The following is a 24724-nucleotide window of genomic DNA, read 5'->3' as shown; positions in this document are numbered from 1 at the left end:
TCATTTATAACATCATACAGGCTTAGTACATGTACTTTTGTTACCCAAAACATATACTGTGTGAAGCATATTACAAATACATTTTTAACACGTGTGTAAAATCTCCCTGTATTAAATACACTAACGCACTGAATGACTTTAGAAAGGGTCAATTCTATTTCAATACCATTTCTGCCTGTCAGCAAAGTAGTCTCCGATAGCATTGTACGCCTGCTCCAGCAGAGTGTCATCACAGTCCCCAGAGCCAGTTTTGAGCAGCTGGAGCACCCTGAACCAGTCTCCCAGCTTGATCCTAAGGCTGATGGCGAGGTCCCTACAAGAAATATATCTCATCAGGCAGAGAGAACTGGTGGCATCATGTAACGCTGACATTAAAATGTAAAAACAAAACCAAACATCATCAAATCTGGCCAAATGTACCTGCGATCCATATCCAGGTACATCCGCTCAGCTTCCTCAAACCTGCTGAAGTAAGCAGCCACCTCCGCCTGTTTCATAGGCTCGCTCTGCAGGTTGCCTAGCCGCTTGACAAACTCAATACCCTGGTAGTCTTTACAACGGACGAAGGCTTGTTCGGCTGTCTTCAGATCCAGTTTCTGGAGGGCCGCCTCAGCCAGAAGACGCCTGGTGGTTTATAATGGGGAGATGTGTTGGCACAAATCATTTTACCCATTCTAATATGATTTATTTAGCCATTTGGCTGTTGGAAGTCAAGCCGTGACAAAAAGGTTTTACCAAATCTTTATCTGTAATCGTTCTGTGTCAACCTTACATTTAACAATGTATAACTCTTTATAAAAATGAGTACAAAAGTTGTCCTTGAGTCACAGACTGGAAATGACTCCTGGAAACTTTTTGCATGTTGCCAGATTTTGAGGGATGCTGTAAGAAGTGACAAGCTAGCCAGAGAACACACCTAAGCTGCAGCAATCACACTGCTTCTTCAAAAGACTTAGCATAAAGCTCTTATACTCAGCAGCAATCCTCACAAATCGCCAGAGAGTATACGTCTCCTGAATATAGGAATCGTTGTTTTGAGAATTGGTTTTGCATCACTATGTCCTATATTTACTTTGATTATCATGCTGCTACCATGCCTCACATACACAGCAGAGAGGTCCATTAACACTCAGTGTTCTGTTTCTTTTATGTGGGAGACGTCAGATTACCAAAACTCATTAATCCTGCGCATCAAAGCCTCCTGTCAATCTTTTTTTTTTCTTCTGGAAATGCGTCAAATTGATGAGATCAAAACTGTTTCATTAAACTCCTCATTCATTTTGTCATCATTATTGAACTAACTATGAAACGAGTAGAGATGGAAATGTTGCATTTACCAGAGTCTTGGGTGAGGATTGTCTTCAATGAATTGTGAGGCATCTTCAATCCCCACTTTTTCAATCAATGCACGACTGTCTCTCAGGGACCGGATTTCAAAGTTGATGAGGTTGTCTTTGTTTGGCCTCTCTGGATCCTGTGGAGCGAAATACCACAACTGAGAGGGGTCTAAAATCTTCCTATTTTTCAGATTCTTTGTTAACCATAAAGGTATGACAGAAAAACTAAGTTGTTATTTTTAAAAGTATTCCTTTTAGAGTAAAAAGAGTTTTAAAGTATCTTGATACTTGATCAAGCATAAATGGTTATGTTTCAGATTGCAACATGATCGTGTTGGGACTTTGGACATCATGACATTTTTTCTTTCCCAAAGGTATACCTTCATGATTTCATCAAGCAGGACAGATTTAATTTCCAGGTCTTCAAAGTTGCAAATGTAGCCAGACGTTTGGATTGGTTCCTATTTCAAAGAGAACGAAATACAATCCATGATGGCAACAGTTGCTCAATGTTTATCTCGTTACAATAACACAATGCAGCTGAGCATCACACAAACACCAGCACGCAAACCTCTGGGTCCAGGTTCCTGAAGACATACATCCTGGTCTTCTCCATCATGGCAAACAGATCAGGATTGTCATGTGCCCACTTCATGTCCCAAACATCCTTGCGCTCAAACTTGGACGGATCTCCTGCAGACGCCTGGTTTCCTGTGCCATCGTCTGCGGAAGCACGGACATCCAGATCCAACAACGTCAGCACGCCCGCAATGTCGATTACAGCTAGACGGCTAAATAGAAAACATATTTACAATTATAACAGCTTTCAAATTTGACTAACTTTTAAACTGGTATATATATATTTATGTACAGCAACTGGTTTAATTTGCATAACACCAATCAACACTTGCCTGGAGTTGCAGTTCAAAGACAGATAGAAGGCTCTGTTGTTCAAAATGTATTTCTGAAGGAGAACCACATTTGGGAGGCTGTATCTGTGGATGGTACCAGACTCGCGGCCCTGTAAGCACACATGCACCCAAAACACTCAATGTTTTACTTTTACTGCATGATCCAACACTTCAACATTCAAACAGAAATGTACATACCACCATCAGGGTTTTATCTGTTGCTGTAATGCAACAAATGGAATCTCGAGTTGCCTGAAATGGAAACATAGTGAGTTGTACAATTTATCTGGAGCGTATTTTGTATTCTCAGTAAAATTCCTTTGTGCGCCTACAATTGAACTATGTGTAGTAATAGTGGTTTATTTACTAATTTTTATGTCTTAAAATTTTTTTTTTTTTTACCTAAATTGAAACTACTGTATGTGAAGCCCTTTTTTATAAAACAAAAAAAGGGCATCACATACAGTAGTTGGAGAGATCAAATTTAAACATACGTACTAGTTTCACAGTGTGTTGGTAAAAAAGAATGGCTCAGAAGTGTCTGTAGAGTTAATTTCTGATTTTGTGCATCAACCTGGATGGACCTGTGCGACCTGAGAGGTGAAAATGTCTCTTACTGTGAAGGCTTTTGCAAAATCTGGACTGCTGTCGCTGGCCGCAGATGGATTGCTGTCAATGTGATAGACCCTGGAGAGACAGGAAGTGAGAACAAATGAGCAAGAGGCCGCAAGATGGACCAACAGTTGCTCTTTTCACTGAGGTGAACTGCTGTCCAGGTGCTAGAAGAGCCCTGGCAGAACATTAGGTCCTGCCCAGCCTGTCTGGAACCTCGGTGGCCTTTGATTCAGATGAATGGTTCCTTTTCATAGCGCTGTCAGTAAATACAAACACCCTGCGCTGAAACAGTGAGCCAGTAAATGCAAGATTTCATTCACCGATGCACAGAATAGAGCTCTGTGGTTACCTTTCCATGATCTGCTTGATGTGTACTGCAAGTTTTGACGTGGCCGTTCCATTTAGTTGAGATGCAGCTCCATTGGGCTGTGAATATTAGGGCAATGTTTGACAGAAATCTCACCTCTCTCTTCCCTCCTTCTTAGTTCTGGTCACTTGGTTGATCTCCAGGGCAGTTAATTTCTTTGCCACTCTGTACTGCCACAAGTAGAAGGCCTGCTTAGATGCTGCGATCACATGTGTCTTCGTCATGGTGACAAACAGCGGATCTGACAAGTAGATAAGTGACAGACACAGTTAGGAAGATATAGAGTGTGTATGAAATCAGTCATTTGAGAGTAAAAGTACATCAATTGTATTTTAATGTCTTTTGGTGGATCGTGTGTGTGCCAAGCTTTCTGGCTTTACATTATTGGTAAGCATTACAAATGCTTACCAATTTGGTAAGCATTATAAACGCTTACCAATTTCCCAATTCGGAGGATTTTCAAGTTTTTTTGTTTGCTTTCATTATGCCATACACAAATAGTAATTAGGTAATCAAATTTTATTTGGGTGGTGGAAAGTTGCAAAAAACACAATACATTCTCTTGCAATGAACTAACAAAATACACTGAAAGAAATTGGGCAATTAAAGTTTGTAAATAGGCCTTTTCTGTAACTTTAAACAAGGAAAAGCGATCATGAGGCCAGGAACTCAGTCTTCTATTATTTACCAAGGTGGTAAATCTGAAACCCATTCAGTACCACTGAGCTTTTCTAATATGCAAACTTTGAACTGTCTTGGCTACAGGCCCAAGCACAGAATAACATTTGGACATGTCCAGCAGAGACAGAACGCTGCATATTTATTAGATATGAAGACGCTCAGCGCGAACAGTCCACAGTCCGATCCATAAGGGATGGGACCGTAGGCAGCAGGTGGCAGAACGCCATCCACTGTTTCTCTATACATGGGGTGTGATGTCTCATGTTGGCTTGGAGAAATCCTCAGACCTCATGGTAAATTAGGACTTTGATCAGCCCACTGTTGTGCCACAAGAAGATTACAAGCAAGTCCACCTCTGTGTGCCCACTGTATTTAAGCTTGAGGGCACATGGCTTGTTTCCATAAAAACAAAAATTGTTTCTTTACTGTATGAACATACCAATGTCAATGTATTTTGAGTCCAGTGGAGTCCCAATGGAGTTGCACAGAATCAGGACATACTGAAAAACACACAGTAGTGCGACATTATTCTACGGGTCAATTGATGATTCCTTGTCAAAACAAATAGTTGTCATTTTGAGTATGTGGTTTTAAATTGTACATTACCCTTGCATGACTCTCAGACTCTAACTCAGCATCCTCCTGGGAAGCAATGAATAATAAAAAATCAAACAGGAGGCAAGACAGCAGAGAAACATTTGTGATCTTTACTATTGCAGCTCTGTATCTTCATTTGGTGTAAACATTTTAAAATATTAGGATAAGCTGGTCTGAGTCATAAGCATGTATTAAGTCACTGCAAGTCCTTTTGCTTTGCTCTTAATGTTGCCACGTCTGGACATGTAAAGCAGAGGTGTCGGTACCTGAGGCTGCGTGTCATCTGCTTTGCTGGCGAGGATGCAGAAGTCCCCTGAGGTGGTGATGGACATCAAGCTCTTGACATATTTGACAAACTTTTCGTTGTTTTTGGTGTCCCAGAATACCACACAGTACTCTTGGCGCTCTGGCTTCGTGTAGGCATACACCACTGTGCTGCAACAGTAACCCCACTGTGAGGAGACAGAAAGGAGCAGGTGAGCTCCCCCTTATGTGTGGGGCTTTTGAACACTTTAGTCAAAAGTGAATTCCTTGGAAGTGAAGTGCAATTGTTATTTCCCTCCGAATTGTCATTTTTACTGTTTTTACAATCAGGCAGTAATTTATGTAGGTCATTTAGGTGTCACATTTAGAAGCATGATGTGAAACAATCAATAGCAACCCATACCCTTAGCAACTGGCCAGAGCTTTAACCGTACTCATGCCAGATGGAGTATTATATTTTTAGGTTTCTTTGGCTACGACTGTCTTTGAAAACACCCCCAAACTTGAATTAACATCAATTCCCAAGTGTCACCATTTACCTTGTAGTCTGGTCTTATGTTGGCAAAGTATATGTAGGAGTCCACGGCCAGGCCAATACGCAGCCCTCCTCCCTCCCAGCCAATTCCTGTCATCTGCTTCCCAGGCACTTTGAGAGTTCTCAGCTGCTGTAAATACAAGAAAAGTGCAAAATCAAAAATTTGTCCAGTCTGATGGCATTTTCATATCCCCTCCGGGGCTATGGACATGCAAGGAATGATTTCAATCATTATCAATAACACTGGTAAGATTTCTGGCTTTCATAGTACATTTCCCAACTTACTAGCATTTCCCACCACTTAACAATATAAATAAGCACAACAGAGAAACTTGCAAGGTTTTAAAGGGTCAGTGTGTAGCATTTATCCATAGGCAGAAACACAATATTAAATGAAATGAGAATGTTTTCTTTTTATGTCCAATAACTCAAAACTAAGAATTGTTGCGTTTATGTTTTCTTTAAATCTGTAAGTCTCTGATTTTTCCTAGATGGCCCATATGTTTTTTTTTTTTAATTCTCTTTTTTATTCTTCTTTTTTGGCAACTCTTCTGGCTTTGGATTGCTTTTTTGTTGGTAAAGGAGAGCCTTACCAAACATTTTACGAAGTACACTGCAATACAGTGCACTGCAATACAGTGCACTGCAATACAGTGCACTAACATCTGTAGTGCACTCCGTTGCTGATTAGTGCTGTATCAAATGCAACACTTACGTTAACCACTTGGCAGAAGTGACGGACGCAAATCTGTTCGCGGAACCCGTGCTCAAAGTGCTCAAAAGTCTGGTAGTACAGTGGTCCCCAACCTTTTTTTAGCCACGGCCTGGTTATATATATATATATATATATATATATATATATATATATATATATATATATATATATATATATATATATATATATATATACATATATATATATACATATATATATATATATACATATATATATATATATACACATATATATATATACATATATATATATACATATATATATATATATACATATATATATATATACATATATATATATATATACATATATATATATATATATACATATATATATACATATATATATATATATATACATATATATATACATATATATATACATATATACATACATATATATACATATATACATACATATATATGTACATATATACATACATATATATATATATATATATATATATATATATATATATACACATATACATATATATATATATATATATATATATATATATATACATATATATATATATATATATATATATATATATATATAGCAAATTTTAATTGCATACTCTGTTTATATTTAATTTAAATTGAACTTCCTTATTGGGTGCTACTCTAACAACAAATTTCCCCTAGGGAATTAATAAAGTATCTATCTATCTACTTCAGAATGAGCCTTTTATATTTATGTATGGAGTGGGTTGTCTTCACGGTGTACACCATGTTTCTACTGTAGCCCAGAACAGACTAAACCAAACACTGGCTCTAAATCGGGCCATTTGCATTTTTGCGTCAGCCGCCATAATTCTCCAACGTGCTTGACGCTTGGAGAAGGTTCAGTTGGATAAATGCTGCCAAATCCTACACACTGGCCCTTTCAATTAAATTAAAAAGTGAAACAAAGCACAATAGACTTTGTACTCATAATCAACATAGTCCATTGCATGTAACTTATTATTTTTGGTTCCACATATGACACTGAGAGGAACAGCACAAAACTCTGTGTCAGGCATCAAAATCTTCCCCCTCACCTCTCCAAAAGGCGTGTAGAACTTCACCACATTGAACTCTTTCTCCAGATGTAAGGCTCTGAGAGAACCCGCTACTGCCAGAACACTACCGCAATGATTCCACTGGATACTGACCACACTCATCAGAGTGTCGATACACACTGGTTCTGAAGAAAAGGGCAGCAGCGTAGCTCATTATCGTCAGTAAACATGTCATTGAAATGTAAGAAGGAGAATACACTGCAGTCTTTGAAGAGTCCCTCCCTTCAAAGACTGCAGTTTTTTACTTACTTTCATCGTTCTCGTAGCGCATGACCTGGCATCTCCCATTGTCAAAACAGATAGCAAGACATGGGCAGTCTGGTTCCACGTAACCCCCGGTTCCTGCATACCAGTGGATACCCGCAATACTGATAGCTCCGGTCGCATTGGCGAGACAACTGATGGTCATTTTTATCTGAGAAACAACATCAAATTATTATTTTGTATTATTTTCATATTGTTAATTGGCAAATGAATGAACCAATTGTCCTGATGCAAAGTGAAGCTTTTAAGGAACATTTGTCAACTCGGCGATGATGGAAAATGTAGTCGATTAAAGCAATAATTGTAATAATAATCATAATAATCTCCACCTTTGGGTAGCCATGTTGTAAGGGGCTATACAAACATTCTTAATACCAAGATAATATAATATAGCACTAGGTAAATGATTTGTCAACAATACGCCCTCTGATAATGTATATTAGATTCTTCCTAAACCTTCTAGTTACAAATGGATACATACTAAAAAAAGTACATTTCTATTTGACTTAATCATATGCACTCACTATGAAGTTTCCTTGATTGTCATAGATGTGCACTTCTCCGTTGGCCATGCCGAAGAGGAGGATTTTGCTCTCTGGCGACCACGCCACATGAGCAAGCTGATTTCCCTTTAGCTCCTTCCCCCAAATCCGGTTTCCTACAACAACAAAAAAGGGCGTTAATCCTACTGTGCATGGTTATACTCAGTATATGATTAAAGCACTCATTTAAATCTTGTTGGAAAACTATTCTTATTGATTGACATTTCTTCCAATTGTAAATGTGTTCGTTTTTTACCATCTACAGATCCAACAATGACGGCTCCGTCTTCATACACAATGCAGATCTTCTGACCATCAGCATTCCAACTCATGCTCCTAACCACCGACTTGTTCCGGTTGTTGATCATCTCCTCGTACCATGCACCTTCAGAAGGGAGGGTGAGGGAGACAGAGAACTGTAAAAGACCAATTCATTACAGGAATAGTTGGCTATAGTGTCGTCATGTTTACACTTTTTTTTTGCATTTTGCATTTGACGGCAGTAAACACCTTTGTAGAGCATCCATACAATGATGAGTCCATTCTGGTCGCTGGTTGTCAACTTTTCATACTGTTCGTTCCACGTGACTACTTGTACTGCACCTGCAAGTTTAGTAATCATGAAGTGTAAGATACTTTTTATATGACCCGCTCCACAGCACTGGACCATCTAAATCTGGACGCTGCCCCTTATTGACATTGCATAATGACTTGGCAACAGCTGAATATAACTTACCACTGTGTCCCTCAAGAGTCTGGTTCATTGAGAGATTACTGGGTGCAGCAAGACCTTTAATTTTGGCATCATCTGTTGAGAAAGAAGAAAACGAGATCAGGTTCAGAAACCCAAACAATTATCAGAGAGAAAATTGTTAAGAAACAGTTTGAAAGACCAGTACTTGTCTCTCGCATTGGAGCAGCGGTTTGTAGGTGAAATCAGCACAGAGTTGTCATTGTTTCATTCCATTCACTGGGTTTTCTCTGTTTGTTCAGCAACATAATAACATAATACCAATGGGTCTGTCCAACAGACGCAGTGGACAAGGTGGTACCATTCAGACTTACAGTGACTGGACACTGAGGCACCAGAACAGAGCCAAGAAAGCTTACGAAAGTTTCAGACTATTTCTTACCCACCGAAAGAGCTGTAGTTTAAAAAATACTCGAATCTCAATCATATGGATATGACATAATGGCTTTGACAGTGAAAAGTAAAACTTTAACACAAAGATAAATGCATTGAACATTATTCATCACATCCAAATGTATATATATATATATATATATATATATATATATATATATATATATATATATATATACTGTGTGTGTGTGTATATATATATATATATATATATATATATATATATATATATATATATATATATATATATATATATATATAAGCTGAAAAATAATGCATAGTATATCTAAAAGCAAACAAATTATATATATTATACAATTATTTTTTAGCTGACTTGTATTATATCCTAGAGCAAATAACTGAAATAAATAAATACATATTAATGTTTATATTTATGTACAGTATGTGCTATTTAAATCTAACCAATGACTCACCAGGCCCAGCCATCAGTGCCCCATCACTGGCCTTTTTTTATTATCACAAACTTTACATGCAGTTCACTTGCCTTTATTTATCAATTATTGTTATTATCATTGTTAGTATACGTATATTATCAAGTCTTACCTAACTTTGAAACGAGAAAGGTATTTCATCGAATGAAAAGATTGGCAGTACTTCAATTATTTTTAAGTTGTATATGGGCTCGCTTGCTTTTAATGCAGCACAACTCTGTTAGTTTAAAAGCTGCAGAGCACTTCACATGTCAAGCAACTTTGCATTGTGCATGTGTTTAATATTTTGTAGACGTCCTATATCGTTTAGATGTACATCTCATGTCGTCAGGACCATAGTACCAGAAGGAAAAGTCTGGGTAAACCAGAAGTGTAAGGACTGTCACATTCTGAACTGACCTGTTTGAGTTTCGAGCTTTAGCACTCTGAGGAGACCGTCGTCTCCTCCGCAGGCAATGAAGCCTTGGTCTTTGTTCCAGGAGACACATTTGAGATGGATGTTGTTGGGGATAGCGATCTATAAAACACGGGGAGTTGAAGCCACGTCGTCAACCAACGCGTTATGTTTATAAAAAAGATGTCTCGATAGTTGATTTAACGTCAGGGGGCAGCAGCGGAGACTTACCTTCTTGCTGAGGTAGATAAACATGGTGGTACTGCTAACAGACCCAAATGAGCTGCTGACTGTCTAGCTAGTTATACTAATTAAGGTAGAAGGACACGTACCAAACGTTAACAAGCAAATTAAACCGCTGAATGAGCTAGTTAACTCTTCCGATCTAGCTGAGCTATGCTACATCCCTCAGCCCTTTGGTGAATGTGACGTTAGCTTTGATAACACATTTAACGTTCACAAACAAAGTACCAACCAAGAGCGTTCAATTTAGCCTCTACGGCTTCCGTCTGAAGTTAAATACGTGAGCAAATGTATGAGGAGAAAAAAAAAGAGTTTAAATTCGACGTCTTATGGCTCGTGTTGGAAGACTCCAGTACTCAGAGGTTGTAGCTTTCCTCGGTCTCCCGTAGTAACCGTAAACCGGAAATGGGGTCTTTCTGGTAATTGTAGTTTTTTATGTTCACTTTCTGGTGACGGGCATTCTTTTGCAGGGCTGCCTTGCACTTTGTTTAGCATATTATACAACTGCAGCAGGCTCCATACAGGAGTTCTAGTTGAATGAATACATGACACAAGCTTTATAATTCAACAATACAATACATAGGAATACAAAATTATATGTTTTTAAAGTCTGTCTCATAAAAGTATAATCACTTTTAAGGAGGCTTCATTTGTCCTGAGATGCTAAAAGTTATCATGATTTTCAATGTGTCTTAGTAACTTACTACAACACACAATACCAGACATTTAGGATCCAGTCTTTGAGAATATTTATTGTCCATGTGCAACTATACACCAAAGAGAAAATAGACAGACAAGTTGTTTTCTATTACAAAAGCACCATAATATGAACGATACTATGAGTTTACACAAAGATCCCTGCACCACAAATACTCTTCTCAACTGGTTGCAAATGTGTTCTATTGATATGACTAGTCAGAAATATAGTACATGTGTGTATTGTATGAAGAAAAGGCAGTGTGTTGAAATGTTACTGTTGCCTGTGGTAGACTTAAAATCTCACGAATCACACACTGGAAAACATTGTATTTAATTGCTAGGACTGCTACCAGACACTTTGGTACAACATTTCACTTCAATTCAGTTGACTTTATTTTGTATAGCCCAAAATCACAAATTACAAATTTGCCTCTGAGGGCTTTACAATCTGTACACACACAACATCCCTGTCCCAGGACCTCACTTCAGGAAAAACTCCCCAAAAAACAGAAAAAAAGGGAAGAAACCTTCAGGAGGTTAACAGAGGAGGATTCCTCTCCCCGGACCGACAGAAGCAATAGATGTCACGTGTACAGATAAGCCAAGAGTACAAAGTGTTGACGTCGTCCAATAACTCCCCAAATTGTTTGCCCACTAAAACGATTGTACCAGTCTGTTGCAAACAAAACAAAGCAATTAATTTTGCGCAATATAGTTGTGCAAATATATCAGCTATCAAAGAACAGGATTATAGTAATTCACTGTGATGTAACAATGCCACAGGCCAATTGGATTGAGGCAACAACAATGCTCTTGTTGTAGAGGAGATTAGTTGTTGTAGTATGGTTATGGATGGAGGTATTGTGTTTGTGTCCGAACATTTACCAAGAAATGCTCTTAAATACACAACAATGATCTGGTACAACAAGTTTTCAAACAAAAACCATTGAAATTGTTGAAAGTATTTTTTTAACATGTTTAAAGTTTGCGCTTTTCTATTATATACTCTCCCTAACTTGCTTACATAATTTAAGTCCATACTCAATGGCTTACACTGCCAGGAAGAAGTGGAGCTTTTCTTACAAATATACAGGTACAGTATATGTAAACATTTACACCAGTTATACCTGACTTTACCAAAAGAAGTAATAACATATGGCATGGTAGATACAAAATGCTTGTTTATGATACAAATTATTAACACGATCAGTACACTGCATAAGACATCCACACCATGCAAGCATTTTTACTGAAGCATAATGAGCTTTTAAGAGTCACAGATGACTTCCGCTGGTCAAAAGATGCTCGTCCTGAACACGTCTTCATCGCGGTCCTTAATTGTGCTGTTGGCCCTCTATCATGTTCACTTTGTCTGAAAGTTCATCAAGTGAACAGACGGTCAAGGAAACCAAATAGAGCAGCCCAATATCTAACATTTTTAGAGATGTAGAGGAGATATTTTTTTTACATAATCCCACATTTTTTAAACAAATTCAAATCGCAGACCCTTTTAAGTCTCTCAAGCAAAAGGATATGTTTTCTGCTTAGCTCTTGAATGGCCGACTGCACTTTTTTCTGGAACATAATCTGGGCTTCACACATGCAGGCGTCTTGAGTTATTTCACTCCTCATTTCCTCTAAGAGAATGAAAGAAAAAGAACATGGAGAGGGTCAAATCATGTGAGTGGTGCTTTACCATGTTTGGCGTGGCCTCTTTGTAATACTCCATTTGGCAAACACAGCACATCTGATATTCCCCCGATGGCTGTGTTTTCGAGATACGGAAATAAGATCAAAGTGAGATGTGGTTTAAATGGAGTCATAAGCTTAGTGAATATTCATTAAGCAATATAATAGAGATTAGTTAAAATTTGGATTTTTGCCTTTGTGAGTGAGATTAGGAAATATGCTGAAAAAAAAGTTTAAATCACTTCAACTCGTTAATCACAACCCTGGAGGGCTCAGTCAGCCGTGGATAGCGTTAAAGTGGACACATGCTAATAACCGTTTTCGCAATATACTCATGTTTACATACAATACAAATGACTGAAAAAGACAATCACAACAAACAACAGGCAAATTGATTTCAACCAATTTCTTTTGGTCCTTCACTTGGACCAAAGTTTTGGGTGGGTTGAACCAGCAGCACAGCACACTCGTATGTCCTACAAAACTGTGCCGTTAAGGGCTGGATCAGTGGAAGTATTGCTTGTCGCTGGACAGTGTCTTTGGTTGCAGTCAACAGCAGACTTCTCCCAAGCTAAAGAATGCAAAAAGGTAGACATGACAGGTATGATAACCATTCAGATAGAAGTGTATGCATTGTAATTCAATTCAATCTAAAGGCCCCTATCAGTGTCATAGGCTTGACCAATTTTCCGACCTAAAACAGTGCATTGAAATTTTACAAGGGTGAGTATATAACACGATTTTATATGACTAATTTGTTAATTAGTCATATAAAATCGTGTTATATACTCACCCTTGTGAATACCTTGTGAGTACAGTCTGCATTCACAATTTGTGTAGATTGGTTGACATACTTGTGGTCATATAATTGGGATCCTTGTGTCCTGTGTGTTACCAAAAGTCTTGTTTAAGTATTTGTAGTAAAGGAAATTAACTGTTTTCCATACTTACAGTATATTACGTTGCACTGTTGAATTTTTTTTTTTTAATATCATTTTCACAGAACAAATTTAATTATCCAAATATTTTTTTAGCATGGAGGAACCTGGATGCCAAAGTAAATTCCAGTATTGCTTTGCACTGGAAAATTTGTCAAGCCTATAGACCCTTTAAGAGGACAAAGCATGGGTGAAATATGGCGTAATATAAAATGTATATAATTATCATAACAGATAGCAATTGGAAAACATCTTACTCTTACCTTAAATCTCTAAGTTTTATAAGGAAAGAGTACTCAAGGAGCCCCTGGTCAGCTGTCAAAACTTGGTTACGCACAGTTCCTTTGAGGACTCCAAACCATGCCCACGCATGCCACACCTTACGATAAGTTAGTGCCAGTCTGGCACATTTTGTCAGTTGGGCCGAGCACATAGTTATACTACACAGCTCTCTAGTGAACCTGAGGCTAGAACTAATTAAACATTTGGGGGAATCCCCTGGTCAGCTGTCAAAACTTGGTTACGCACAGTTCCTTTGAGGACTCCAAACCATGCCCACGCATGCCACACCTTACGATAAGTTAGTGCCAGTCTGGCACATTTTGTCAGTTGGGCCGAGCACATAGTTATACTACACAGCTCTCTAGTGAACCTGAGGCTAGAACTAATTAAACATTTGGGGGAATCGTTTGAAAGGTCTCAATACACAGACACAATTATGTATGCTGGAGAAAAAAAATCCTCTATCCTTACGTGAGCATGTTTTCTGGTCTGCATTCAACACATATCCATCTTGACACCTGCAGTTGTAGGAGTCACCGTTGTTGATGCAAATCTGCTGGCAGTCATGTCCCTGAGCACATGCATTTGGACCTGGAAGGAGACATTCCCACATCTAACTGACTTGGTCCAAGTATTTCAAGGTCAAGGTGCAATTGGTTATCATTACCTTGATATGTATTACTGTCTAGCACGAAACAAGAACTATTCAAACCATCTTGAGGTACTGCACCAATGTCTAGTTCAAAAGAAGAAGTTTCTTACGTGAGCAGGTCATCTGATCCATGTTCAACACGTATCCAACTCGACACCTACAGATGTAAGAGTTCCCATTGTTGACGCAAATGTGCTGGCAGTCATGTCCCTGGGCACAAGCATCTAAACCTTGACCTAAAAGGAAAAGCTCACATCTCAGCTCCTAGACTTCCATGACATTAAAACAACCCAAAGGCTTTTGTAGAGCTTTTGATAAAAAGTTCTTCATAGAAGAAGCCGATGCCTTAACCATGTCAACAATACATTTGAACAGTCCCGGTCTCTATTTCTCCTGCTCAGTCACGCTGACCTTAACAATGAAAACCAATAACCACAAGAACGGATATCTGGTATGCCCAAAAGACCAATTGCCTCACCCGCTCTTATGAAGCTTCACAAGTAGTGCTTCTATCTGAGAAGCTGGAACATACCACAAATGCATATTAAAAAAATCAGGTGCTTACTTGAGCATGTTTTCTGCTCTGCATTATACACAAACCCATTACAACATTTGCAGATGTATGAGTCTTCCGTGCTGACACATAGGCTGCCAGTCATGTCCTGTAATAATTCACTACAGACTTTGCTAATGTTATGACAACAACCTATGTAAAATGATACCCATTGTATCCACAGCACAGGAGCAGCAAAAAAAAAAAGGTGGTTGTTTCTTGGCAAACGTCTTATAGTTTGAATTAAAGTTCTTACGTGAGCATGTTTTCTTGTCTGCATTCAACACATATCCGTCATGACATGAGCAAAGGTGAGAATCACCATTTTTGACACAAATGTGCTGGCAGTCATGTCCTTGAGCACATGTATCCAAACCTGAAACGAGAGGCTTTCACATCTAACGTAGTCCAACACTATCACTGAATGAATTGTTGGCCTGTATGGATCAACAGTATTTTAAAAAACATGCATGTCAAGTATACAATTACAATTCAGGTTCTTACGTGAGCATGTTTTAAGGTCAGCGTTCAACACATATTCCTCACGACACATGCAAGAGTAAGAATTGCCATTTTCCACACAAATATGTTGGCAGTCATGTCCCTGGTGACACGCATCTGATCCTGAAAAGAGACATTTCCACAGCTGACATCCACAGCAAACTTCTATGGTAACGCTTTTGATTGGCCAAAATTGATTTTCTTTTAAACTATGAAGGCCATGGCCAAATGCTCTATGCCTCCTTCTGCATTTATTTAAGTATATACAATAATAACAATAAAGATTGTAGTCAACCATAAATAGAGCACTAGGACATGTATATCAAGACAAAAGGTCCATGTTCTTAGGTGAGCATGTTTTCTGGTCTGTATTCAACACAGATCCCTCGTCACATTTGCAGATGTACGAGTAATCATTGTTGATGCAGACATGTTGGCAATCATGTCCCTGTGCACATGTATGTGAACTTGAAAAGAGATACTCACACTTGTAACTAATTTGTTGCTGATTCATTAAATAATAGCCATCAAGAGGCATATAAACAGACGTTGCTCCCAAATTTAAACTTTTGGAGCATTGTTTGCGAATGAATCGATAACAGACTTCGAGGGAGGCGCAGGACAATGCACCCTGACATGCATATGAAGGTAAAATCCAGTTTCTTACGTGAGCATGTTTTCTGGTCTGCGTTCAACGCATATCCCTCACGACATTTGCAATGGTACGAATCACCATTTGTGACACAAATATGCTGGCAGTCATGTCCCTGGACACATGTGTCCAAACCTGAGAAAAGACACTTGCACCGCTAATCATTTTTAAATTCAGAAAAACAGTCACACTGCAGTAAGACAAGGGGAAGGCCCATTCTTTCAACGTACCATATTCTGAAACACAAACAGTCAGAAAAATGTCCCATTGGACCAAAAGCCCACCAACAGTCTATTACCCCGAAAAGAAACATTGCTTAGAAACAGGCCCGTTGCTCTATATATACGCACTCTACCTGTAACAAACAGAAGCACATGAAGAAGCAAATATTATGCAGAATGATGTCATTGTACCTTCCAAATTGTTTTCTACCAGAAATCTAATTTGCAAAAAATATTGCAACTGGGAAGATCTTTCTGCATGGAAATTATCCTGTGCTTGTTACAGGGAAAGTTTGTATTGTCGGAGCAATGGGCCAACGGGTGTTTGTTTCCGGGATAACGGGCTGACCCTGGTACATTTTTTTATTATCAGGCTTTCGGAACAGTGGCCTGATGGCCCTAAAGCATAACATAAGGTCCAAGTTCTTACGTGAGCATGTTTTTTGGTCAGCATTTAACTTATATTCCACTTGACACTTGCAGATGTACGTGTCATCATTGTTCTCACAAATGTGCTGGCAATCATGTCCATGGGCACATGGATCAGAGCCTGAAAAGAGAGATGTCCACATAACTTCAGTCAAGGAGAACTATCGGAGCCTCAGTATGGCCATGTTTCCTTTTACTATGAGGTTGCATGCTCAACTCTTGTTTCTGCGTCAATCAATTTCCCAAGTCTCTGAGTTATTTAGGCCGAGCTCGTCAACTGACTGAAAGTGCAAAGCGCAAATTGTAATGTTAGCCCAAAGGAGCAGAAAGAAAGAAAGTTTGTTTGGACAAAGTACCCCAACAACCTCAGAATTAAAGTCTGTTCAGATAAACCCAAACATCCACATTGCAATACTTCTGTCCATCAGCAAGACCTGTGGGTTTCCACAATCAATCAAGCACTAAAGTAACAATCGTCATAAACTTTGGACACTGCTCTGAGGCATGCATATCAAATCTCATAAGGCATGTTTCCTGGTCAGCGTTCAACGCATATCCCAAAGGACACTCGCTCGGGTGACCAGAAGTCCAGATTTAGGTCGGACAGTCCAGATTTTCAATGCCCTGTCCAGCGTCCGGCACAGCATCCAGCCGGACGCGTGTTTGTTCTCCTTTTGGAAGGTCTGCGCCACCGTTTCTGCGATTGTGATCATCGCAATAAAACAGGATGTGACGTATTGAGTCTTAGCCAAACTCACAACTGAAAGTTGACATTCTCTGAATAGTACTGTTGTTGAGTCACAAAATGTAATTTTAGGATGTTTTCAGGCAAGAAGTCAGTTGTTTAAGCAACTAATCTGTAGTCGGTTTGTCAAGAATTAGCCAACTTAAAAAGATACGCTGACGGGTTGAGGTCCTGCTCGTGGAACCGGGCACCGCCCTCCAAATCTATCCAACAAAACCATGACAGCAGTGCACCTTGGCCCAGGGAGAGGCCGTTGGTAGAGCTGCAGGGAGAAGCACCAGCAACCCCAGTGTCAAGCAGCAACAACAGCACTGTGGCTTGTTTATGATATATATGTATGTATATATATATATATATATATATATATATATATATATATATATATATATATATATATATACATGACTACAAATGTAAAAAAAAAACGGTAACATAATCAGCATTTCACTCACCAGATGCACATAAGCCTCTGTGGGAAAGGGATCATCAGTAAGTTCTGAGATTCTAGGTTAGATGCTAGCTTTACTGATCAATCACAGCGCATGTTAATGGTCACCCTACGACCAATCACACGTCCAGAGTCTCAAGAAGGCCGTTTCATGTATTTTAACCAGGCTAATCTTACATAGATAAAGATAAGTGAAATGTGATTGGATAAAAAATGCTGTTAAACAGGTCCCAAGAAGCAAGAGGCCTGAAGGAGCAGAGGAACAGATGACAGCCCAGCTGCACAGTGCAATTAGAAATTAAGCTAAAATTAAGGGAAAAATGATTATAAAACATGTAGTATATTTGTGAAAAACAATTATTACAGTAAAAAGGGCTCATATGCCCTTCTTCACGCTAAATAGGTAGATTTGTGCCAAAATACAAACATAAAGTATACCTGAGAAGTCCAACTTCTCATGTGAGCATGTTTTCTGGTCTGCATTCAACACATATCCCATTCGACATTTGCAGATGTATGAATCATCAGTGCTGTCACAAATATGCTGGCATTCATGACCTCTGGAACATGAATCCAAACCTGAAAAGAGAAAACTGCCACATATGACATGAAGCCCTTATTGTGGAACTTATTGTAGACTCTTTACTTAGCAATTATTATTTTTACAGTTGATATTTATGCCCACAGTACAAAGAGCCTCAGCAGCTCATGTATGTACATTATATAATGTACGCGACACATAGAAACTTTCAGTCATAGACAAAACACATTGGAATTGGCCCAACAAACCGACAACAAATCTATGAAAAATATTCAGGTTCTTACGTGAGCATGTTTTCTGGTCTGCATTCAACACATATCCCTCACGACATTTGCAGATGTAGGAGTCATTGGTGCTGACACAAATATGTTGGCAGTCATGTCCTTGGGCACATGCATCTGAACCTGAAAAGAGACGCTTCCACATCTAACCAATTAAGTCTACCTTTAAAAAAAAGGGCCATTTGCTAAAACTCTGTGCATCAATCCCAGTTTCCTACTTCTATGCTTTTCAAAATCAATTTAACATATACAGCTTCACAATTAGAAAAATTAAGAAATGCAGTGCCTTAGCAGCTCTCGCTTTCAAGATAACATTTTTAAGCTGTTTTAGAAAACAAAACTGTAGGGATTCGTCAGTGCTCCAAGGACTTCTGCATTTACTCAAGTATAAACAGTAATTCACTTTTTTGGATACCTGAAACACTGCACTAAGGGCTGGACATGACATCTATCTGTAAGGGTTCTTACGTGAGCATGTTTTCTTGTCGCCATTCAACACATATCCCTCGTAACACACACAAAGGTAAGAATTGCCGTTTTCCACACAAACATGCTGGCAGTCATGTCCCTGGACACATATGTGCACATCTGAAAAGAAATATTTCTGCATGTTAACTTGTTGCTGCTCAGCTCAACAAACATTTGTGGCGATTCACTAGTCAAGCCAACCCTAAAACAATAGTCACAAGAGCAGATCAGTTCCTGACCCTGTGCCAATTCCAGATGGTCTATGCACTCCATTCCCACTAAGAATAACTGAAAACCAAAGAGCAAGCACCTAAGCTGAAGCAGAAGCAACTGTGTAAGCGCCTTAATGTGTAGTGTCTTTAATGGCTGCTATGGTGGCTACGAGAACACCTCAACAATACCAAAAGAATGGAAAAACCATAAAGTCAATGTTTCCTACAGATTTAGTTAAACCTAAATGTATAAGTAGATTTGTGCCCAAATACAAACATAAAGTATACCTGAAAAGTCCAACTTCTCATGTGAGCATGTTTTCTGATCTGCATTCAACACATATCCCATTTGACATTTGCAGATGTATAAATCATTGTTGCTGACACAAATATGCTGGCAGTCATGTCCCCGGGAACATGAATCCAAACCTGAAGAGAGAAAAACTGCCACATATGACATGAAGCCCTGATTGTGGAACTTATTGTAGACCCTTTGCTTGGCAATTATTACTTTCACAGTTAATATTTATGCCCACAGTACAAAGAGCCTCAGCAGCTCTTGTATGTACAGTATATGATGTAATATACAGTACATTATAATACATATAAACGTTATGTTGTAGGCAAAACACATTGGAACGAGCCCAACAAACCGACAACAAATCTATTATAAATATTCAGGTTCTTACGTGAGCATGTTTTCTGGTCTGCCTTTAACACATATCCCTCACGACATTTGCAGATGTAGGAGTCATTGGTGCTGACACAAATATGTTGGCAGTCATGTGGCACATGTATCTGAGCACATGCATCTGAACCTGAAAAGAGACACTTCCACATCTAACCAACTCAGTATACCTTCAAAAAAGGGCCATTTACTCAAACTCTGTGCATCAATCCCAGTTTCCTACTTCTATACTTTTTTTTTTTTTTTATCAATTTAATACATACAGCTTTACACTCAGAACAGAAATGCAGTGTCTTGGCAGTGCTTGGTGCAAGCTAATATTTTTAAGCTGTTTAGAAAAACTAGATTGTGTGGATGCTTCAGTGCTCCGGGGACTTCTACATTTACTCAAGTATGAACAGTAATTCACTTTTTGGGAAACCTGAAGCACTGCATTAAGAAATGGACATGACATCTATCTGTATGTGTTCTTACGTGAGCATGTTTTCTGGTCTGCATTCAACACAAATTCCTCACGACATTTGCAGATGTACGAATCAGCAGAGCTGACACAGATATGTTGGCAGTCGTGGCCTTGGGCACATGTATCTGAAACTGAAGACATTATCACATTTAACAAACTAACCAACAAGACGCCGAGTCAGTTCAATTTCATACATAAGTACATCAACCTTTAAACTGGCTTTATTTACGTATCTTTGCAGATCAATGCTCTGCATAGGACCCAAATCTAGTTTCTACTGAGCCACAGGTGGCTGTGGAATGGAATTTAGTAGTTACTATACAACGCCAGGGAAGCAGATTGGGGGATCAGGTGTCTTGCTGAAGAACACACCCCTCCCCTGAATTACTGGGGTCCCCACTCCATTGTAATAGATGACAACCCAGTCAGGTTTTCGTGGGCTGTTAAGGTCAGAAAACATGTGATTCAACAAGCTATGCAGGCCCATTGGATTAAACCGCAAACGAAGCATTTCAGACACTTTGTTTGGTTCTAAAGTAGATGACTGAAAGTTGGCAGCAAACCTAATTCCAGGTTTTAAAGCCCCAAGGCAGTTGGGGCTGCTGACCTACTGAACAGTAATATTCAGTCAAGCTTCTGACTTGCAGAGAAGATCCACTTGTCGTCTCTAAACGGCTATTATTTATTTCTAGAATTTGTGCCTCTCATCAGCCCAGGCTTTCATAATTGTCCCACTCATTGAATAGCTATGCTGAATAGTGTCTGCCCTAATCTATTTGGGGCAACCCAAAACATTGGTAACAAGGGATGGCATGCAGTGTGTTCATAGCACAAAGTGCCTATCTAACTGATGTCCAAAGTAGTTTTAAAGCGTATGAACTTTAAACTTTGTGCAACCTTTTTAGTTATTTTAAGAGAGTGAAAACACAATGAGAAAGACATTGAGACAAGGATAAAGATACTTACGTGAGCATGTTTTCTTGTCCGGATTCAAGACATAGCCGTTACGACACTTGCAGTCGTATGAGTAGCCATTGTTGACACAAATGTGGTTGCAATTGTGTCCCTGAGCACATGCATCCAAACCTGAAAAGAAACACTCCAATGTCTGATTGGCTTAGGCCTAATGAGATCAATCATTTTGTGTTGTATTTATGTTAGTAAGTTGTAAGCAACTGTGAGATTGTGTTATTCTACAAAGCCACATTCGGATTAGTTTGCTCAGTGATTCATCTATAGCGATTTTGTATTAAATGAATTTAGTTGTTGTAAAATTCCTGTTATTTGTGAAGGAACGAAGAGACAGTCACATGCCGTTTTCAAATGTTACATTGACTTTTTAATCTAGAACACCTGAATAACCACCAATTTTAATTGTCCAAAAGAATATTTCGTGCAAACACAATATCTGCTGAGGCAATCATTGCATGTCGCTTGGTAGAGATGACAAAAACACAGAATTTGTGTGGCTAGAAGTCAGTTATAGTTTTAAGCACAGTGTTGTTAAGTCAACCCTGATCTCATGGGAAGGCGTATAAATAGCACCTAAATTCCACGTGTCATCATTGGACTTTTCGCGTGTCATTTTACGATGATGACATTTTTATACTACGTCGCGTATTGAGACTGTAGCATATTCACAATTTAACACCTACATTAATAGCATGGGTACACTTAGCAGTTAGCTTGCGAGTGTGGTTGGTACCAAAAGTTTAAAAGAGAAACTAATAAGGACAGTTACTTTGTGTGACAACTGCACAGCTGTAGCTGCATGCTTGGCAGTGGGTTGAGGCAGTGAATATGGTCATTGCTAGTGCTACAGTTGTAGCTGTTGCCAGGGCTATTGTTGTAGCGTGTCTAGACATGAGGCAATTTAGCCATGTTTTTCAGTCTGTTCAGCTAATCTGCCTTAGCTTAGTATTGGTAACATGTAGTAATGTGACCATGGTGAATCTTATTTTTAGCCTAATGTTAGCATTTTACTTCTGGTGATCAAATTTACACTTTAAAAATAATAATAAATAATAAAAGTGTAAGTGGACCATTGCTGGCTCCATCTTTGGACTTGAGAGTGGTAGCCTATCAATCTTCTCTAACTCTGTAAGAAAGCAAACGTATATTAGTGTTATCTACTGCATTTTACTTTCAAGCATATTTAACAAATTCATCTTTACAATTTCTTAAAATTGGAAAGTTTCTGCTCAAATACATTATGGTCAAGCTGAGTCAAGCTAATTTAGTTGTTGCCGTGCAGGATGAATAGCTGTGAATGTTGTGCCACAGGCTGCATAAGCCCAAAGAGTGGACCGGGGTAGCTTAGCAGAGAGCAGCGCGCTCTATGTGTAAAGTACAGGCAGCATCATGTCGTCTTTCAACCATTTGAAATTGTTCAGGGTGATAGAATTAGAGTGATCTTCTTTAAGGAAATTAGTGCATGGCTTTTAGCTGTACGCATTACCTTCACTGTTTGTCACCATGACCATTTTTCACCATGAGTAAACACGTTTTTGTGGGAAATCAAGTAAGGGCGGTAAATCACTCCGGTTACTTGAAACTGTTCTCAAGACTAAATAGGAGGACCAGTGACTTAAGAATGGTGATTAAGTCTATGGTGCTGCCTGTGCGATCACAAGTTGGAAATCTAAAAGAACGTATTTGACATACCGTTGTTTCCTTTATCGTCAGTTTCATTATTTATTCCTTTACCGTCTTTTCTGCCAGCTAGGACTAGTCCATAATCACCGACTCCAACATCTAACGGAATATCCGCACTCCCGTTATCATCATCCTTACCACACAAGGTCTCCCTAAATTTGGAAGTGAGCTTCTCAATGACACCATAGGTCTCCACATAGAAGACGTGGTCGTCGTGCGGGGGGCTGGCCATGAGGCGGAGGGACATCATGTCGGCCCTGTCCACACCCACTGCGTAGATCTCGATCCCAGATGCCCGGGCTGCCGCTGATACGTCCTCCACCTTGTCCTGGGGCCTCCCGTCTGTCACTATGATGGCGACTTTGGCGATGTTCACAGAGCTGGGTCGGGCCCCCGCTTCCGCCGTGAAAGCTTTCTCCATGGCAGTCTTAATAGCCAAGCCCGTCATGGTGCCCGAAGCGAGGGGCTCAAGACGGGCCAGCGCCTGCTTCAAGGCCGACTTGGTGAAATAGGTCTTCAGCAGAAACTCGATATGCACCGTGCTGGCGTAATTGACGAGGCCGACCCGTGTGGCGTCCGAGCCGATCTCCAGGGTGTCCACCATGTCTTGCAGGAACTCCTTGGCCTTTTCAAACTCAGCAGGGCGCACACTGCGGGAGCTGTCTATGATGAAGACCAGGTCTATAAGACGATTTCTGCAGTTGGATCGTGTTGCTGTAAAAACAATAATACAAAACAAAAAAGATGTTAGTCAGATTTTTAAGTGTACATTCCAATGTGTACATTCCAAACCTCATGAGACAAATATCTCGACGTGACCCTTTGAAAATGTTGCCATCACCGTCCACAACTCCACTTATGTCTTTTGAGAGTCAAATGAATGCATGTCAGTGGTGGCAAAAGTTAAATACCTGCATCAACTCCAATGGCTGCAGCAGAGCTGCCGGAGGCCGGCTGCCAGACTGTCGCTTTGTGTTGCAGCTGTGAGAGTGGCTGGCTTTTCTTTGGCGGCTGCTGATGGGAGGACTGGTAGCGATAAAACCCGGAATTAGTGCCACCAGCTTTGCAAAGGGAGGTGAGGATGGGGCAAGGCAGATGGGAAAGCATTAGGAGCAGTAGTTACTGTGTTTTAATGATGGGAATGTGTCATAATTATTAGCTTGATAACAGTTTTTTAATGTAAGTATCACAGAAGGGAAAAGAGTGTGAATCAAGGTTTTCTTGGGCTGATATCTAGTCTCTTCATGATGTTGATGATAAATTTACTTTCCGCAAGACTGAACAAAAAAATACAGTTCATTGTTGCTCATATTATATATATATTAGTTTTGTTTTCTATACAATGAGGGGTAAACTGTGGCTACACAGAATCATACAAGTCCCTGGGATTATGAGTCTGTAATATAACTATAGATTAAATGTGCAAAACAATAATGTATAATACAGTAGTAATAGAAACAGG

At 39.3% G+C, this 24724-nt stretch overlaps 2 protein-coding genes across 2 annotated transcripts; both read right to left on the bottom strand.

The window, feature by feature from the left end:
- Positions 1 to 166: 166 nt before the first annotated feature.
- LOC137788420 (WD repeat-containing protein 35-like) lies at positions 167 to 10489 on the bottom strand (the record flags this gene model as incomplete). Its single annotated transcript, XM_068581199.1, has 21 exons — positions 10134 to 10489; positions 9908 to 10025; positions 8649 to 8720; positions 8423 to 8515; positions 8169 to 8297; positions 7895 to 8028; positions 7356 to 7521; positions 7086 to 7231; positions 5312 to 5437; positions 4775 to 4960; positions 4518 to 4553; positions 4351 to 4411; positions 3327 to 3471; positions 2866 to 2935; positions 2447 to 2500; positions 2249 to 2358; positions 1909 to 2128; positions 1718 to 1798; positions 1338 to 1474; positions 421 to 624; positions 167 to 313 (listed from the first exon to the last, which is right to left on the bottom strand). Coding segments are annotated over exons 1-21 (2459 nt in total), but the record flags the coding sequence as incomplete, so codon positions are not given.
- Positions 10490 to 10882: 393 nt separating this feature from the next.
- Positions 10883 to 24369, bottom strand: LOC137788419 (matrilin-3-like). Its single transcript, XM_068581198.1, has 8 exons — positions 24174 to 24369; positions 23401 to 23976; positions 21574 to 21693; positions 20619 to 20738; positions 14516 to 14641; positions 14225 to 14344; positions 12382 to 12481; positions 10883 to 12233 (listed from the first exon to the last, which is right to left on the bottom strand). The coding sequence occupies exons 1-8, from the start codon at positions 24367 to 24369 to the stop codon at positions 12179 to 12181; spliced, it is 1413 nt and encodes a 470-aa protein (XP_068437299.1). The 3' UTR covers positions 10883 to 12178.
- Between the last annotated feature and the right edge of the window lie 355 nt (positions 24370 to 24724).

The sequence above is a fragment of the Clinocottus analis genome, unplaced genomic scaffold (genome assembly GCF_023055335.1).
Source record: "Clinocottus analis isolate CAN_PGR_092001 unplaced genomic scaffold, fCliAna1.0.p SCAF_171, whole genome shotgun sequence".
Classification (NCBI taxonomy): Eukaryota; Metazoa; Chordata; class Actinopteri; order Perciformes; family Cottidae; genus Clinocottus; species Clinocottus analis.
Note: the sequence above shows the minus strand (reverse complement) of the source record. Positions and strands in the feature narration are given on the sequence as shown.

Bases quoted from the DNA above. Each gene is read 5' to 3' on its own strand.
- LOC137788419 (XM_068581198.1), bottom strand. From the start codon at position 24,369: ATGCTTTCCCATCTGCCTTGCCCCATCCTCACCTCCCTTTGCAAAGCT. The intron at 23,977-24,173 runs GTATTTAACTTT...TTGTTTTTACAG, and splicing joins AGCCATTGGAGTTGATGCAG to CAACACGATCCAACTGCAGA. The intron at 20,739-21,573 runs GTAAGTATCTTT...TAATGTCTTCAG, and splicing joins GGACAAGAAAACATGCTCAC to TTTCAGATACATGTGCCCAA.